This window comes from Cololabis saira, chromosome 22 (genome assembly GCF_033807715.1).
Source record: "Cololabis saira isolate AMF1-May2022 chromosome 22, fColSai1.1, whole genome shotgun sequence".
In the NCBI taxonomy this organism is placed as follows: domain Eukaryota; kingdom Metazoa; phylum Chordata; class Actinopteri; order Beloniformes; family Belonidae; genus Cololabis; species Cololabis saira.
Window position 1 is genome coordinate 6,784,550 of NC_084608.1, and position 19,109 is coordinate 6,803,658.

General features: G+C 42.7%; 1 protein-coding gene across 5 annotated transcripts in view; it reads left to right on the top strand.

The window, feature by feature from the left end:
* mpp7a (MAGUK p55 scaffold protein 7a) overlaps nucleotides 1–19,109 on the top strand; it is a 180,955-nt gene that overhangs the window by 54,622 nt on the left and 107,224 nt on the right. For all 5 annotated transcript variants that reach the window (XM_061712949.1, XM_061712950.1, XM_061712951.1 and 2 more), the window contains exon 4: nucleotides 18,943–19,020. In XM_061712949.1, coding sequence (XP_061568933.1) covers nucleotides 18,943–19,020 — 78 coding nt within the window. The remainder of the gene's footprint in view (nucleotides 1–18,942; nucleotides 19,021–19,109) is intronic.

Below are 19,109 nucleotides of genomic sequence, written 5' to 3' on the forward strand. Positions count from 1 at the left end.
CGCAGGCTTTAGCTCACTTCCCCCCCCACAGCCGTGTGGTTAAGTTGCTTTTGCCACACCGATTGAATCTTTCGCTCTCGTTTTGTTTTCCATCGTTACTTTCTTGAGTCTCTTGGCTACCTTTGCCTCTTGCTCTGCAGAAGACGCCTGATGACGAGTTCTTGTGTGAAATAGCTCTGTATAACACGTAAGACAAACAACAGCAACAAATCCAGTAACGTTGCGGTGGATTTTTACCAGTAGCAGAGACGGAGACCGTGACAGCAAGACACGCTCTGGGAATAGTCAAGAATTCCTTAAAATGGAATTAAAAATGATATGTCAACATCCTTGGAGTAGCTATAATGCTCCTGTCTCATGAGTGTAAATGAGCTTTGCCAGCGACGCTGATAAGACTCTGCTCTATGACGAGACCTGACTGTTTGACAGTTGCTGGTCAGTGTCCTGGTTGTCCTTTTCCTCGTGTTCCAAACTGTGTGACGCTTCACACCCAAAACATCTCCAACGCTTCCAGCAAGCAAACCGATCACTCGGCCCTTCATCCATCCCGCTTCTGTACCAAATACTCGGATACTTTATTAGAATCGCCTGTTTGAAGTAATATTATTACTTTTTACAACTTAAATTGGCTCCATTTGAAATTCGAAATGCAGCATTAGATTTGGAGTTTTACTGTAAAGATTTTCAGTAACCTTTTTTTCCTCTGCTCCTTTTAAATAAACAGATAACAGCCACTTCACCGTGTTTTGTAATTCACTGCTGGAACTGAAAATGCACTATTACTTCATTACCAAGGAACCTTTTCTAATGGTTAGAGCCACATTTGACTGTTTCCTTTGTATATTGTCTCTATTTTGAAAGACTACCTCGACGTTTTCATGTGCTGTCATGATGTTTTCCCCCTTTGGTGGTCTCCTTTTCTTCAGCCAGAGTCATTACTGCATGTCAAAGAAACAATTGAGGGAGAAAAATTGACATAATTTCGACATCCTCCCTTTCTAAAGAAGCCTTGTCTGTGCTAGTGTGTTTGTTCAGGGTCCAGGCTTGTAATTTGCCAACTTCAGAATGTAAAAGTGCCTGAATTATGGCATACTTCATAGTCAAGTCAAAGCCCTGATGTTGGGACTTTTGGAAACCAGAAGGGTTTCATTTGATGCGTAGATTGTTATGGATGGCTGAGGAATAAGGCATCTTGAACACGGATAATGATGGGCAGGGCCTGTGCATGTTCAGCTCTCACTCTGGCAGGCCCCAAAGAAAACACTTCATGGTGTTGGGCAGATAGTGATACTAATGAAGCTGGCATTATGTTTCCCTGATATTTAGCCAGGCATGAGGGTGGAGCTCCAAGACCTAATCTCGCCCTCTAACCACGGCTGATTATAACTAGCTAATCTCTCAAACAGAGCTCAAAGGGATGCTGCATCAGTGCCTTTCAGGGAAAAGTGCAACGTTCACTCTGACTTTTGAGCTTGAGTACTAAAAAGCTTTACTGCTTGAAAGAAACAATCTCTGCAAAAGAGATAGTTATTTGTTTGATGGTTTCACAGTTTTGGCATGTAGATTTGTTTGTTTCTTTTTTGCTTTCAACATATTTCATAACTTTTAATTCATTGTTAAAATGCTGAAATGTGCACCTTTGCACCTACGTTTTGAAAAATACCATCATTTACACGAAGCCGCATAAATAGCTGTTAAGGTGCTATGAGCAGCCAAACCTACAGGGGGCAGTGTAACGAGAAGATAAAGTCATGCTAGCCAATCAGAATCCTGGAAAAAAACATCAACAAATGACACGAGTAACTTCCAGTTACTTCCAAGATGAACCAGAGTCTTTGGTTTGGAGTGACAGAGAAGTGGAGTTACTTTTAAGTGTGACGTTAGAATATAAAACAAGTAAAATACAAGAAAATATTGACGGTGGCCAAACAAATTGTAAACACAGGTCGCACACATGACGCTGGTGACGTTTCTGTCTCATAATGTGACGTTCTGAAGCCTAAATGTCAGTTTTCCTCTGTTTACAAGCAAACGTGAAGACGGAGTTTTTGCAAATCTCCACTTTGGCTGGAGTTTTTCAGAACTGATCGTTTTTGGTGACTTTTCGTGTAAACGAACGGCCAAAACGCATGAAAACACCACCGTTTTTGCTACATGTAAACGGGGCCTAAGATGTTTTCCAGCTGTTAACGCACCTGATTCAAATTAGTGTTCAATTAGTGGTTCATCATCAGCTTGTCATGCAGGTCTGCACAAGCCTGTTAATGACAGTCATCCGTGCCTGGGTGCGTTGAAGCAGGGCGACATCTGAAACATGCAGAGACCGGGATGTCCCACCCGTGGTAAACAGTTAGAGTAAAAACCCACTGATTATATATACAGGACTCGAACACGTACAGGATAATACTAAAACTCACATGCTTTTGCATCACCACGGAGTCAAAGTCGGACACAACGAGGTATCTCTGTCATTTATGTTGTATTTGAGATAACTTGAAAAAGTTGTTTGATTGCTGATTTGACTGTTGATTTAATAAAGTTCAGTTTGTCCATGGCTTTACAATGTAACTTGCTGATTCTTTTCGTCGGACAAAAATATTTAGTTTTCTTAAATAACATTTACTTCAGAGTAAATGTTATTTAATATGTTAAAATATGGTTGCTAATAAGAAATTATTCACCTTCCACCCAGCCTCCTCTCTCCAGCAGAGACTTCAAATATTTGTCCCAGTCTTTGACTAGAGCCTATAAAATACTTTTCATCTTAGAACTAGTCTTAAAGACCAGCAACCATGATGACGGCAAAAAGAAAACCAGCTCACGTATTTTTCATATTTTCTGTGGTAAATTACCATCTTAAATGTCATTGGCATGTCTTTGAGCCAGCCGGATGTTGAATTGATCATTTTGAGGCAGAAGTCGGGGTCTAAATTAACCCAGTGGGCTTTTATCTCTTGAGAGGATTAAATAAACCTGATACATTAAGGCTGTGGTTAAATCTTGTCTTCACAGCCACAGAAGTATAAAGTGTGTGAGAATAACATGAAAGGCCTCTACTGTTCCCACACAAAGAGTGCCTTCCTCCTCCTTCTGTCCTTATACTCCTGTTTTTGTCCGATGGGGAGTGAGTGAACTGCTTTTAGCGTCTCTCACCGTTAATATGGAGGTATAAGTGAAAACTGCCGCGCTCCAGACAAGCAGAACTACGTGTTTCCTCTCTTTTCTACTTGACACTGAGATATAAGCCAGCCTGTCATATAGTTAGCCAAACGCACAGACAGGCAGACTGTGAAACGCAGAAGTACAACCATCTCACCTTTCAGCGGAGACCAGCAGTCAGACGCAACATTCAGGTGAACATGGCTAACATCAGTGGCACGCCATTAATAAAACCTTAATTGTCCCCTTCCTGTAAAACCCCACCACCAAATCTCCAAAGGCTCCACCTTCTACTCCACAAGGCCGCGGGAGGGGATACTTTAGAAAAAGGATAAACGGCAGAGCGAAAACACACCCATCACGTTAATCTGACAGGCCCCGCGACGCAGGCTGCTCACATGGAAACGCTCAGGCCTCACCTGGGTAATTATGGCGCATCAGTTACCGTTCATTCTGTCTGGAGGAAGAGCGGAGGACCAGAGGAGGAGGACGTGTCAGGGATGGAAAGGGAGGGAATTCACATCCACATGACTCAAAGCAGACTTGAGTTGGTGGGGTCTCTCCCCACCTGTCCTCATCAGACAGTCGGGACCGCCTCTCACAGCCTCCCTAATCCGATTATGTCAGAGAAATGGCGCAAATATCCCCCCATATTGTCTTTCAGCAGGTGTGGAGGCTCATCAGTTTGCCTCGTTCTGCATACTTGTCGTCGGTGCACAGTGGAACCGACGTGAAATGCGATTGCTGGTGTGTATCCCGAGCTTTATTAAAAAGGACGCAGACAGTTTGGCTCTTTCCAATTAAAGTGGGCTACTCAAGTGTGTTTTCTATAAATTCTTCCACACTCATTGTTCCACGGCCAAGTCCATAAGCCACAGGAAATTTAATACAATATTCAATTTCCACCTGCGTCAGGTGGGGCTCTATGAAGACCAAGTTTCTGTCAGCAGACCTTTAGGCCGGCTCTGAGATCCCTCATTTTGCGGTCAGTCATTACCCATGAATTCCTCTCCTGTTAGTTGCTAATAGGCTTGGCTCTTGCCTCGTTGTTTCTCAGCATTATTGATGTGGGCTTGCCAGTTTGTTCGGCAGTCCTGCGGGCCTTTAATGATATGTAAAGGTGCGGCAGCTGATTCTTGCACCCCTTTGGAAAGTTTGGGGTCTTTTCAATGAATGAGCTAATTTTCTGTCAAACTGGACTGTGTTCCTTGCGCAGCAGACAGACTGGACAGGAGTCCAGCTCTAGCTAGCCGGCCTAATTACATGACTCACCCTGTAATGCTCAACCCTCTACCCCTTGAAGGAAGCATGAGACTCAGTTTGAGTATCTCATCCTTTTCTATGCATCAAACTGTCTCTTGTCTTGATCTCTCACGCTGTTGCAAAAGCTCTTGAACCTGATGCTCCGGCTGGTCGTTGGTTGTGCTGTTCTTTGTTTGTTTTATTGTTTGCACTCGTAAAAAGGAACATTACACAGAGGAAAAAAAGTTAAGAAAAGATGTGCAGGAGAGGTCATAAAAACCCGAAAGGCTTTTTATGACCACACAAGCGACTCCCTCCTCCTAAAAACAAGAAAAAATTAAAAACATAATTCCCAAACCCTATAAGCACAATACGTAGGCCTATACAGTATAACTGATAACTCAGAGTTATACGATACTTCAGAATACAATTAAATAGCTTAGAAATATATTTGAATAATGGTGAATGTAAAACACTGATATATTAAAAATCTATAAACTTTTTTTCAGCTTTCTTTTGAATGCAGATAATGTTGAGCATGTTTCACTTAGATGTTTTAAACTGTTCCACAGCACAACACCTTGATACATAAATGAAAATGTAGCAACTGCGGTTCTGCAGAAGGGGATATGCAAATCATTCCTTCTTCTTGTGGAGTATGAATGATAATAAGAATTAAACTCAAAATAATTATGAAAATATCTGGTTCAAGTTAACGGAGAGCATGTGACTTTATACATTAGGATTCCTGTTTGATACTTATTCACATTGTAGATTGTTAGTATTTGTAATTTTTTAAACAGAGGTGTGGATGGTGTTAAACGTGGAGATTTAGTAACAATTCTTACAACAGATTTTTGGAGTCTATGGATAGGTTGTAAAAAAGAAAGATAAGTGCTAGCCCAAATTAAACTACAATAAGAGATATGGGAATCAATTAAACTGTTGTACAAAGTTAATAAAGTGCTTACTTTTAAAAAGGGTTTAACCTTTTTTATGATATCCAAGGATTTTGAGACCTTCTTGCACACAAGTTCTAGTTCGGACGGCACAACGTGCTGTCTTGTACTATGGAGTCTTGAACTCTCTTTGTTGTTCACATTACGGTACATGACGTATTAGTGATGAGGGCCACACTCTGCACGATGCCACAACAACTCGGTCACCCCACAGTTCCTCTGATGTCCAGACCACAGTTTGTTGACCAAACCCACATAAAAATGACAGTTGTTTAAAATGGGTTGATATGTTCCTGCTTCTTCGTTTTTGTTGTCTCTTTGTTTACTGTTTACTGGTTTCCGTTCTTCACGTGTCGGTCCTCCATCTCACTGGGCGTAACTGGAATGTGGAGTCGCTGGCAGCTCCAGATACTAATGATGCCTGAAACGTTTCATCAATCTCTCAGCCTCTTTTTTTATGTCTTTGAGTTGTTTAAACTTAACTATGGAGTTCTGATTGGCAGGTGCCAATCACTCGTTAATTTGTGTCTGATCAAGGGTTTTTGCTGCCTGGCTTGGTGACCTTTTAAAATCCAGCTTAAATGTATGTAGTCTGGGGTTTGAGGTGGCTCACTTGGTCGAGCAAGCGCACCATATTTTAAGGCTGTCGTTCTCACGCAGGCGGTCCAGGTTCAAATCCCAGCCTGTGACACTCCCCTTCTCTCTGCCCTAACATTTCCTTTCAAACTACTGAAATAAAGGCCACTTTGTGTTTCATAAAAAACTAATAAAATCAGATCTGTACTTTCATGGGAGTCGATCTGTAAATAAGTATTAGCTGTAATTGTAAACACTGATCCCATTTGTCCCTTGAAGCATTGTCCAAAACATTTAATTATTTATCTATTTGTTCTTTATTATTTTGAAAACCTCCTTTGAGTCCAGAGTAACATGCTTTCCTCTCAATCTACCTTCTAAATGTTTAGTGGTCACTTACAGATTAGAGTAACATGATTAAGTTTAGTGTCCAAGCTGTGATGGAGACATGTGGGAAGTGATCCCTGGACCGCTGTGTTACAGCTGCTATCCTGTTCACAGCTGAAGACGGTTACAACTCGAGTCCAGATAGGGTATGGTAATATTGAGGGCCTGCAGGCGCACCGATCTCCTCTCTGTTAGCTGAATATTGGTAACCAAGGAGAATATATAAGGTACAACATCCATCCAACTCAAGTGAAATCAGAAGGTTCACATTGTAAAAAGCAGGTCCTAATAAGACACACATCACCGGAGCTATACACAAAATATGGAAAAGGATGTTAACAGTGCCATACAGTGTATTTATGGTTTCCTTACGGCCCAAGAACTGCTTAAATATTTTATGTTCTTACCTTGAGCTTTTTAGCATGGTCTGAGAAAATTTATGCACGTGATTGACTGCCTCAGAAGTACCGAAATCAGTCTGATTCACTATGTCAGATTCATTTGTTCTAGCTTTAGGCTCTCCATCACTTTTAATACTGCTACTGCACACACAAGCAGCTATTAATCACATAAATGACACACCTGATTAATGGATACCATGCCTTGTAGTTGTTTTATCTTTTTTTCTTTTCTCTTTTAATTCTGAGGCTGAAGCACAAATAGAAAACTTGCCGGGAGATTTTGGCTGTTTCCCAAAATAATCTTTACAATGTACATGGGAATGACTCTGTCCTGCATTGCCCTGGCTTTGCACTATGAACGATCCCTGTGGTGGGGTTCCAGGGGCATGTTTTAGGAGCTCCAAGAGGAAACCGTATCCCCTGTTTCAATGATATGACTCTTATTAGGGCCCGAGCACTTGCAGTGCGAAGGCCCTATTGTATTTGCAGGAATTTTTATTATTATTTTTCTTCTGACAAAGTGATGGCCTTTTTGGCCCCCTTAACATGCCCAAAAAGTCACCAAATTTTGCACCCAAGTCAGGCCTGGCGAAAAATTTGATATTTCATGGTTTGCATTAATGGGCGTGGCAAAATGGCTCAACAGCGCCCCCTTGAAAACTTTGTGCCTCAAGCCCCACGATACGGTTTGACGTACATGCACGAAAATCGGTACACACCTGTATCATGGGACAACTTAAAGAAAAGTCTCTTGCCGTCATGCCCGAAACCGAACAGGAAGTCGGCCATTTTGAATTAATCGTGTCATTTTGGCGAAATTTATGCCATTCCTTCGGCAGTTAATTCAGCCCGAACCGTAACGTGCACCCAGGTGTATTATACATCAAAATGTGCGTCTCCCTCCTGCGACCGCACGCATTACTTTTCTCTTTCAAAAGCGTTACCGTGGCGACGCTAGACGCCAAAAAGCGCGCCCACCCTTCATCTGATTGGTTCAGACAGAAAAAACTTTGCGCCTCAAGCCCCATAATACGGTTTGATGTACATGAACGAAAATTGGTACACTCCTGTATCATGTTGCAACTAAAAGAAAAGTCTCTTGGCGCCATGGCCGAAACCGAACAGGAAGTCGGCCATTTTGAACATTCTGAATTAATTGCGTAATTTTGGAGCAATATATGCCATTCCTTCGAGAGTTAATTCAGCCCGAACCGTATTGTGAACCCAGATGTGTTATACATCAAAATGTGCGTCTCCATCCTGCGACTACACGCATTACTTTTCTCTTTCAAAAGTGTTACCGTGGCGACGCTAGAAGCCAACAAGCGCACCCCCCCTTCATCTGATTGGTCCATATTTGATAGTTCCCCAAAAGGCACCAAATTTGGCATGCAAGACAGGCCTGGCGATAAATTTGATATTTCATGGTTTGCATTAATGGGCGTGGCAAAATGGCTCAACAGCGCCCCCCGGAAAACTTTGTGCCTCAAGCCCCACAATACGGTTTGACGTACATGCACGAAAATCGCTACACACCTGTATCATGGCACAACTTAAAGAAAAGTCTCTTGGAGCCATGGCCGAAACCGAACAGGATGTCGCCCATTTTGAATAAATTGTGTCATTTTGGCGAAATTTATGCCATTCCTTCGGCAGTTAATTCAGCCCGAACCGTAACGTGCACCCAGGTGTGTTATACATCAAAATGTGCGTCTACATCCTGCGACTACACGCATTACTTTTCTCTTTCAAAAGTGTTACCGTGGCGACGCTAGACGCCAAAAGGCGCGCCCCCCCTTCATGTGATTGGTCCATATTTGATAGTTCTCCAAAAGTCACAAAATTTTGCATGCAAGCCAGACTTGGCAATAAATTTTATATTTCATGGTTTGCATTAATGGGCGTGGCCTAACGGCTCAACAGCGCCCCCTAGAATACTTTTATCTGCCATAACTTTTGAATGGTTTGACATAGGAAGTTGTGGGTGGTGTCATGGGACTCTGTAATGAGTCCTTAAGCTTCGTTGGCCTTAATTAGCCCCGCCCCTTCTTCTGATTGGTTGTCCCGATTTTCTGCTATAACATTGGAATGGTTTGACATAGAGAGTTGTGGGTGGTGTCATCAGATTCTTTATGGAGTCCTTGACCTTCATTGGCCAGAATTAGCCCCGCCCCTTCTTCTGATTGGTTGTCCCTTTTTTCTGCTATAACTTTTTAATGGTTTGACATAGGGAGTCGTGGGTGGTATCATGGGACTCTGTAAAGAGTTCTTAAGCTTCGTTGGCCTTAATTAGCCCCGCCCCTTCTTCTGATTGGTTGTCCCGATTTTCTGCTATAACATTTTAATTGTTTGACATAGGAAGTCGTGGGTGGTGTCATCAGATTCTGTATGGAGTCCTTGACCTTCATTGGCCTGAATTAGCCCCGCCCCTTCTTCTGATTGGTTGTCCCTTTTTTCTGCTATAACTTTTGAATGGTTTGACATAGGAAGTTGTGGGTGGTGTCATTTCTGATATGCTTAAGGGGGGCGGTGGCCGTGAGTGCGAGGGCCCGTTCATCGCTGCTTGCAGCTTTAATTCTTGGTTGGCTTGCTGCCCTGGTTTCTCTTTTTCACTCTCTCCTGCCAGTTTTTAATTGACACAAACTCCAGACCTTCGCCGTAAAAAAACAAGAAACAAGTTAAAGCCCCAAGGCTCTCTGTATGGGGTTCCGCTCGACGGCGGATGCTGGCATGTGGCTGATGGGTGGTGTGATCAACAGACATATGTAAGCATCACCTTTTCTGCATAACGGACTACATAAACTTCTGCTCCGAGAACAACGACCCGTCCAGGGTGGTACGGGGTTACTCTCAAGTAACAAGCCGTGGATTAACCCTGATATTAAAGGTCTGCTGAAGGAGGAGGGGGAGAGATCAGGGATCAGTGAATGAGGATGAACTGAGGACCGTAAAGAAGATCAGGGAGGGAAAGGCCAGCAACGCGAGGAAGATGGAGCAGCGGTTGCAGTGCCAGGGCATCAGAGGGGTGTGGAGAAGTCTGGAAACCATTTCAGGCTACAAAACACCCCATGAAGAGGCTGAGGGCGATCGACAGTGGGCCAACGATCTGCATCTATATTTCAGTAGGTTTGATCAAGCACCCACTCCTCCCCCCCATGCAACTGGTCTCTCACTTGCTGCCACCTGGCTTGTGCCCCCCTCACTCCTCTGGCTCATCAGACGATACAACCACTTCACACCGAGATGGAGCCAGTCATCCCCCACCCCTGTCCTTCACAGCAGACCAGGTGAGAAAAGAGCTCGTGAGGAAGCGAGGAAAGCAGCGGGACCAGATGGCTATTTAAGTCCTGTGCAAACGAACTGTCTGGAGTTATGGAGCATGTCTTCAACATGGGCCTCGAGCTGAGAGGCATACCACAGATTTGGGAGACCTCATGTGTGGTTCCATGTGGGGTTGGATACAAAACTTCATCAACTGCTGTCTGAGGCGCATCTTCAGAATCAGGTGGCCAGACAAAATCAGAAACGAGGAACTGTGGCAGAGAGGAAGACAGGAGCCAGTAGAGAAACAAATACTGATGCAAAAGTGGGGATGGATCGGACACACCCTGAGGAAACCGGCAGCTACTACTACACGCCAGGCCCTGACTTGGAACCCCCAGGGGAAGAGAAAGAGAGGACAACCCAAAAACAGCTGGAGACGGGACACTGAGGCAGAACTCAAGAGCCATGGAATCAGCTGGGGGGAGGCCCAAAACCTTGTTAAATGGAGAAGAGTCGTCGGTGGTCTATTCTCCACTGGGAGCGACGGGCCTAAGTAAGTATGTGTGGTTCCGGTACCTAAAACTGCCACCTGATGGAGACGCTGGAGAGACTGATCCTGGGACATCTCCGCTCTGAGGTGGGCCCCTCCATGGACCCACTAAAGTTTTCCTACCGTCCTAATGTTGGAGTGGAGGACACTGTTATCTTCTTGTAACATTGGGCTCTCACTCACCTGGAAAAGCCCGGCAGCACTGTGAGAATCACCTTTTTCGACTTCTCCAGTGCGTTTAATATCATCCAGCTGGTGATTCTGAGGGACAAACTGGTGTTACAATGGGTGTGGACAACCAGCTGTCTTCAAGAATCCTGGACTACCTCACAGGCCGACCATAGTTTGTGAGAAACAGGAACTGTGTGCCCCCCAGGGGACTGTCCTGGCCACCTTTCTTTTCACCCTCTACACAGCAGACTTCAGACACCGACAGCTGTGTACTACAAGTTCTCCTACGGCTCTGCGATTGTTGGCCTCGTCAGAGGCGATGACAACGCAGAGTACAGAGGACTGACGGAGAACTTTGTGGACTAGTGTCGGCGAAACGACCTCCTGATCAACGCAGGGGAAATCAAGGAGATGGTGGTGGATCTTGGCAGATGCCATTCTGCCCTCCCCTCACCTGTGAACATCCAGGGACATTGAGCAAGTGGCTTCTTATAAGTACCTGGGTGTTCACCTCAACACCAGACTGGACTGGACTCACCACACTGATGCGATCTACAGGGAAGGACAGAGCAGGCTCTGCCTTCTGAGAAGACTGAGGGCTTGTGGAGCGAAAGGGGGACTCCTGAAGACCTTCATGACTCTGTAGTGGCATCAGCCGTTCTGTAGGGAGTGGTCTGTTGGTAGAGTGGCATCCCAGAGAGGGAGAGATGGATAAGATTATCAGGAAGTCCAGCTCGGCCTGGGCTGCCCCAGTGACTTCGTTGAGCCTTTATTTTCTCTATCGTCAGGAAGCGTTGTGCCCTCTTTTGCACAACTGTAGTATTGCATTGGTACTTGGTACTAAACTGTTGATGGGGTACTGTTGATGGATATGATGGATACAGATGGATACAGCCTATTTGTGATATGTTGTCATCAGATTGAGATGTGGATTATCTTAATTTGGTGTATCTGCTCCGTGGTGTAAGGTTGAATCCAGTTTGAATTAGCATTAAGTTGCTTCAACAAGTTAGGCCATTTATCTTAATAATGGACAGATGAAGAATGGTGCTGTCATCTGCAGGAGGGTTCACAAACCACACACACTGTGCAGAACCTGTGCCAATATGCCACAGCTAGAGCCCAAATCCTTTAAGCTGACCTAGTGTGACAAGACAAAGCAACTTTCAGCTTTTCTCCTCATGCTTTTTTAGTAAACATATCACTTCACAGCTATTTCAGTTACAGCCCTGCATGTCTGTCTACAATCTCCCATTCCTGTCTCTCCAACCGGGTCGAGCACACCAGGCCGCCGTGCCTTGAGAAGGTGTTCTGGATCAGGAGGTGAATCCCAGGTGGGAATGATACCGGATCCGTCCCGGTGAGTAGATATAGAAGCAGGAGCTGGGGAAAGATTGGCACTTTTAAACGGTCTATTGTGAAGTTTTCTTTGCTGTGAACATTAACCAGATACTTGTAGGGCTCAAAAACAGAAACACGATACATCCCTGTGATTTCCAGGCCCTTCCTTCTCCTTCGATCAGCACACCTATCCCTCTGTCTAACCCGTGCCCCCTTGCCTGTTCTCTCCCTTATTCTGTGCCAAACATTCACTTGCTGAAGCTTCATTTAAATGTTTTGGGGGGGATGCTTGTTTTCCTTGACTCCATGCGGGCCATCTAGGCTCGAGTTAATCATAGCATGGAGTTTGATCATGGAAAAGAAATGGCTTGCAAGGCTGTCGAGGTATCTGACCTTTAACCTCTAGAGATTCTCAGCTATGGTTGGGGCTCCGGAGGATGAAAGATGAAGATGGATGTCATGTTTTTGTTCCAGTCTAGCCCCACTGAAACGTTGTGCTCTTGTGCAGGGTTGTCCCAAAACTATCTGTGTTTTAACTTAATTTTTTTCCTCCCTATATGCTGCCGTGTGCATTTCAAGCCTGTGAGGTACTTGTGGAGGCGAACATGACTTTGTCTCAAGCTCGGTGGAGATGGGAATTAGGTCTGTCAAGGTTAACGCATTAATAACGCGTTAACTTAACGTCCTCTTAACGCCGACGTTTTTTTTAACGCACGATTAACGTGCAGGATAAAAAAAAAAGAAAAAAAAGCGCATTATATATGTTCTGGCGCTCGATGGCACCCGTAGTTTGAGGAAAAGTATGGTGAATTGAAAGATGGAGAATGAAAAGGGACTTTTGAACGGCTAGTTCACTTTCAAAAAGATGCCAGATGGTTCGCTGGACAAGACTAAAGTTATTTGCATGTACTGTCGACTTGAAATGAAATACCATCGGAGTACATCGAGCGCGCGCCCCCCTCGTCAAAAGCAGACAACGCTGGATAGATGTGAGGGAAGGAGGTTCCTCACCTGAATACATTAGATGAGCAAATAATCTGAACTATAAGCTAATTATAGCCCAACTGCACTTTATAGGTTGAGTTACACTCCCTGCTGTTACATGTGCACTTTATTTGTTAGTCATTTAGTTTTCGTATCCCCCTGTTTTGATCCCACTTAGGAGAAGGGGATTTTTTTTCAGCCTTTTATTTTCCTCCATATGAGGTTAGACATAATTACATGGAAAATTTAACTGACCAATGCACTTCTTGTACAATGTTTGTGATGCATATGGTTCATTGTTTTACATTGAGCTGCTTAAAAAAACAAGGAATCTTAAGTTAGTCTTTACAAGTAAAGTTGGGGACTACATTGTGTTTGTATTTATGAAGGAATGTTACATTCAGGTCAAAAGCTTTTTTTGTGGAAATACCTAGATGTTTCCCTGTTTCAGCACACCGTGATACAAGTGGCTGTGTCATCAACAGAATTGTCCAGGCCTTGTTGACAAGCTAATTAGGACCATTAATTAGAATCAGGTGTGATGATGAAGAGAAACATCTAAAACATGCAGGACAGTGTAGCCTTGAGGACCAGGGTTGGGGAACACTGCCTTAAGGTAATTTAGAACAGCAAAAAATGTGTGCGTGTGTGTGTGTATTTATATTTATGTTTGTATATATATATATATATATATATATATATATATATATATATATACACACATATGTATGTATCTATATGTATCTATTTATATTTATATATATGTTTGTGTGTGTATGTGTGTATGTAATTGCGAGTTAACTATGGACAACATGCGATTAATCGCGATTAAAAAAAATATGTATATATACACATATGTTTTTATATATATATATATATATATATATATATATATATATATATATATATATGTATCTATCTATATAGCCTATATATATGTGTGTATGTATATGTGTATATATATATATATATATATATATATATGTATGTGTGTGTGTGTGTGTATAATTATGTATATGCACATTTCTCATGTGAGAAGCATTAATCTTTGATTTCGTGTGTGACCTGGTTCGTGCTCTGGTTTCAGCTGAGCCCCTCTTGGCTCCAGGACACTGTCTCTCTCTATTTTTTTTCTCTTTGTTTTTTTTTTTTTTTTAATTCCACAGGACAAATTTGCCAAAAGCACTGCTCCCTCACCAAGGGGACAAGGAACGCACTATGCAAAAAGCCGGGTAATGACTTTAAAATACATTACTGCGTCACGGACAGGCTCTTGGAAGGTGTCCCGAATTGTAAATAAAAGCATTCGAATCTTGCATTTGCTCACAGTACAGAGGAGAAATTCCACAGTAACTAAGTAAGTGGAGGTGGTGGAGCAACAACTACCTAAGCAGATGTCACTAGGACTGTGGTATGTTGGAGCGCTGAAGACACTGGCAGCCTCGCTCATCCAATTCATCTGTTTTCTTACAAAGATGATGAGCACAGATGAAGAAACCGGAGCTGCCTGCCCATCCTTTTCTTCTGCTGTAGAGGACAGACAGAGGAGTCTGAGCGCAGGGAGGAGTAGTTGAGGTTTCAGGGACAGTAGAGAGAAGCCGCTCAAATGTGAAGTGGCTGTGGGAAATGAAGCAGGTGAGGATGAAATGTTCCAGGATTTGCCCCTTTAGTGTCCGTCTTAAATTTGTTGTCATAAAACGCGGAGCATGCTGACATTTTAACTCACCACCAGTTGCACATTGGGCTTAAGTCAAATTTATGTTAGCAACACTCCAATAATTTACTCATATCAAGGCTAGGATTGCAAAGATGCTGGCAAATTTCTGAAAACTTCCACGGGAAGCTTAAGATTTTATTTATTTTTCTTAAATATTGCATTGTACAACATTTCTAATGGGAGTGAACATGAATATGTGGATTTTAACAGGAATTTAGTTGGAATTTGTGGTAATGTGTCATACACAAATATGAAAATAGAAAAAAAAGAGGTCATGAGCAGACATGGATGTAAACTCAAAGACCTTGCTTGTTATGATTATTTTCCAGACTGCCAATAATTTTGGTGACACGTGGCAGTAATACCGGTGTAAGCTCTGTTGATCTCTTCACCGAGGATCCTGCTTTTCTTTGGATCCCCGTGCATGCTGCTGCATGCAGATCCCTGCACGGAGAACTGGTTAGATTATTACAGTTAATTACAGTCATCCTCAGCGTTAGCAGCCTGCCAGCTCGGTGGCTGAGGCTGATTCCTCACACCTGTAGGAGGTTCCTCGTTCGGGTCAAGTCTGCGTGGAGTTTGCATGTTCCCCCTGTGCTTGCATGCGTTTTTTTCTTCGGGTACACTGGTCCAAGAACATGCATGTTAGGTTAACTGGGGATCCTGAACATCCGTGGGAGTGAGCGTGCACGTGGTGGTTGCTCTGTGTCTCTGTGTGTGGCCCGTCATGGACTGGTGACCTGTCCTGCCCCACGCCCGAACACAGCTGGGATAAGGTCTAGCAGAACCCGGTGACCCCAATAGAAATAAACAGTCATGGACAGGTCTAAATTATTTACAGTCGATGCAAGGTAAATGAATAGAAATAAACAACCGGCGCCGAGCAACATGATGACCTCTGAATCTGTGTGATATTACAACGCCATCAAAACTGTCCGGGCAGGATGTCGTCCTCGGGTTTAAATAGTCTTGATGTGATGTGGACAATTGTAGAAAATATCTGTGCATGTAGTTAATTTGGTTGTTTTTTTTTCTTCTTTTTTTTCTTTTTTTTTTTGTATTGTCTACATATATATTAATGGTTCATACGATGTATATATATAATATATATCATCTATATTTATTTTATTAATATATGTATATGTTTTTTTCTTTTGTATTTAAAACATTTTTTTTAAATATTTCTTTAACTTTTATTTTATATATATATATATATATATATATATATATATATATATATATTTTTTATTTAATTTGGTTGTTTTAACTAATATTATGCTAATTATGCAAACGGTTGTGATCATATTTAGGTTTACGCTCACCTACGGTTTACCAAATTCCCAGTTTATTGTTTTTCTAGTTTATTAATTCCTGTTAATACACACATATTCCCACAAAAGTGTGCAACTGAAAGTAGAATCCTTCCTCCATCCCCGACCAGTTACCCATTAAACTCGGCCCGGTACCGTCCTCTTGGCCTCACATCTCGGTCCTCTTGTTCTAAGGTCCTCAAGTCACAGTTTTTCTCCGACTACAGCTGAGGTTAGCAGCCTTCAACAGATTACTTCCATGACACGCTTAATGCACAATGTTTTATGGCCGCATAATGTCGGCTTTACGCAGGGATTTGAACCTCTCAGCTGACCTTGAAACATGGCCGCCCCGTTGGCCAAGATGCAGTCCTAACAGGCCGTGATTTATCACTGGAGACTGTGTGGATAAATTCAGCTGAAATGGCTGTAACTGTTTAGGGCCAAGAGTTTTGAAGTGGAATGCTGATGGGGAGAGCGGGGCATACAGCTGCAAAGACATTTCACACATAGCTCTATTGCTTTTTCTACTAGACAAGTGCCTCAGGAATGCCGATGTTGGTTTATTTCAAGAATGTGGCGGAGTAAATTGTGTTTTGGAATTGGGGGGGGCTTACTTTTCTGCTACACTTATCAAAGACAGGTGACATGCTCAAGAAACTCATCTAATTAGAAGTAGAATAATCCAATTGAGATGTTTTTCCAGGTTTTCCAATCCAAGACCAAAAATACTGACAAGAAAAAACTTCATTTACAGGAACAGATGCCTCCTGTAATTGTTAGAGCTGGTAACGCTCACCCTGACATTCCTCAGCATTTACAGGAGCATCACTGTACCATATTGTCCAGCAAAATTAAGACATTGTTAATGGTGAGCAGAACTTAGTCGAACAATCCTGAAACATCTGTTTTGATTGCACGCAGCATCTGTTGCTGCTCACAATGTGTGACAGCAAACTGCTCGTCTAGTCTCTTTCCCTCCCGCCGAGTCATTTTCTCACTCAGATTGTCTCTGCGCCGTCTGAATGGGTATGAACTCGTGTGTGTTTGGTCCCACGTGTGTGGATTTGTCAAGCTTTGTCACCGTCCCCTCAGCCCTCTGCTGTAGCTGGAATGTCCCCTGGACTTCCAGCTGGAGGCTCCGGGCCAGAGGCTCCGGGCCTGAGGCCCGGCCATCAGTCAGACCCGGGATCCAGCTCCCCACGACCATGCTGGGTTGAGAGGAGACTCGCCGGCGTCTGCTCGGAGAATACTCGCCTTTGTCTCCTGCGTGACGGGACCTGACAGCAACTCATCCCCACGTAGCTGCTCTGAAATCACAAATGGAAAGTTGCAGTTTTTTATTGTTTGACTGCGTTTGCATGGACTGAGAGAAACCACGATGTGTTGGACGTGCATTCAGGTGTAGGGCTGGGGATAGATTCAAATGTCAAGAATCGATTCTGATTCTTAAGATTCAGAATTGATTATCACGCTTTGATTCAATTCGATTCCGATATTGATTTGGGTTAGTGTTATTAAAACAGTTGTTTCAGCTGTTGCATGAATTACATGACTGTAGTTCTGCAACATATTAATACTAGTATTATATTGAGATTCAACAGCAAGTATTGGCAGCTAATGATGCTGTAAGGACCAATCAGCTCCCAGAATGCTGATAGAACTGCTTTCAGAAACATCGTGGAGCAGAATTATGAAACAGATCCAGGGCAGTTTTTAGCATTTTATGCAAATGTAACCCCAAGACAGTTGAAAAACCAAAGAAATATCGACAATTTATGCAATCATAACTGAAAACTTTAATGTTTTTATACTTAAACATATTTACAGGGAAAAGTTATTCTCGTGTCCAACAAAACATTCCTTTTTTGGGCATAAACAAAAAAATACCAAAAGTTGTAATGTAATGATGGAAAAAAAAAGAATCGATCTTTAGACATACGAATCGATTTTTAGGAATTAATATGAGAATTGATTTAGAATCGGAAAATCTTTTTTTTTCAACACAGGCCTATTCAGGTGTGTGTATGAATCTTCAACATTTCCTCCACATATCATCTCTTGAGTGATGAACCGGTTCTGTTTGTAAATGAGAAAAATATTATAGAAAACAAATTGACCCTTTTTTTTTTGTTGAACTGGTCATCCTGAGGTTTGAATGAAATGTTTGTGACATTTCAGTTTGTTCTTTTCTTTTTCTTTTTTCATGGTTTGGTTTCAGGAGTTCTCCTCAGTCCGTTTGGCTGACACAGTGATGGATCTGTGATCTGAGCCTGATGCAAATTGACCTTGAATCTCTTGGGAAGTAGTTCCGGGCTCTTTAGTCACCATCAGTACTGAGAGATGTCTTACCGCCTTCACCTTCAACATACTTTTCTACAATTTTCTCTCTGATTTCCAACTCTGCTTTCTCTGGTCCACGTTCAGTGTGATGCACAACGATGTGAAAGAGCAGAGGACGACTTTTTATCCTTTTAATAGACGACTGACGCTAATTATGGAAGACCTTTAGTTTGAAATGGTCATATTATTTTCAATCTTTTCATCTAATTTATCATTCATTTCATTATTTATTTATTTATGATTGTATTGAATCCTATGGTTTATTTTCACAAGTCGATTTTCAGTCAATTATTTATTACTGTGGGCTGTTCTTTCTGTGATTGGCAAATTTGTTCACACCATCGGCATTGGCAAGTTTGCAAGTGTGGTTTTGGAGTGATTCTGTGGTTCTGCTAATGCCGTGTTGATGCTGCATTCACAACCAGCGCAGAATTTCCTATTTTTCCTATTTTAAGATGGTACTGTGATGTAACGCAGGTTTTTTTGCATTTTGAGTACACACGTAAACGTACTAATGAGCAGACTGTGTTCTTTTCAGATCCACGAACGGCTGCAGCACTATGAGCAGAGCAAACCCACCGCCGTCCTGGACCGCGCTGCAGCTCTGGCCCGCGAAGTAAGACTTTTATAGCTTCCATTAATTCTGTTGAACATAGTGATGGGTGACGAATGACTGGAAACACTGAACACATGAAATATCTGGGT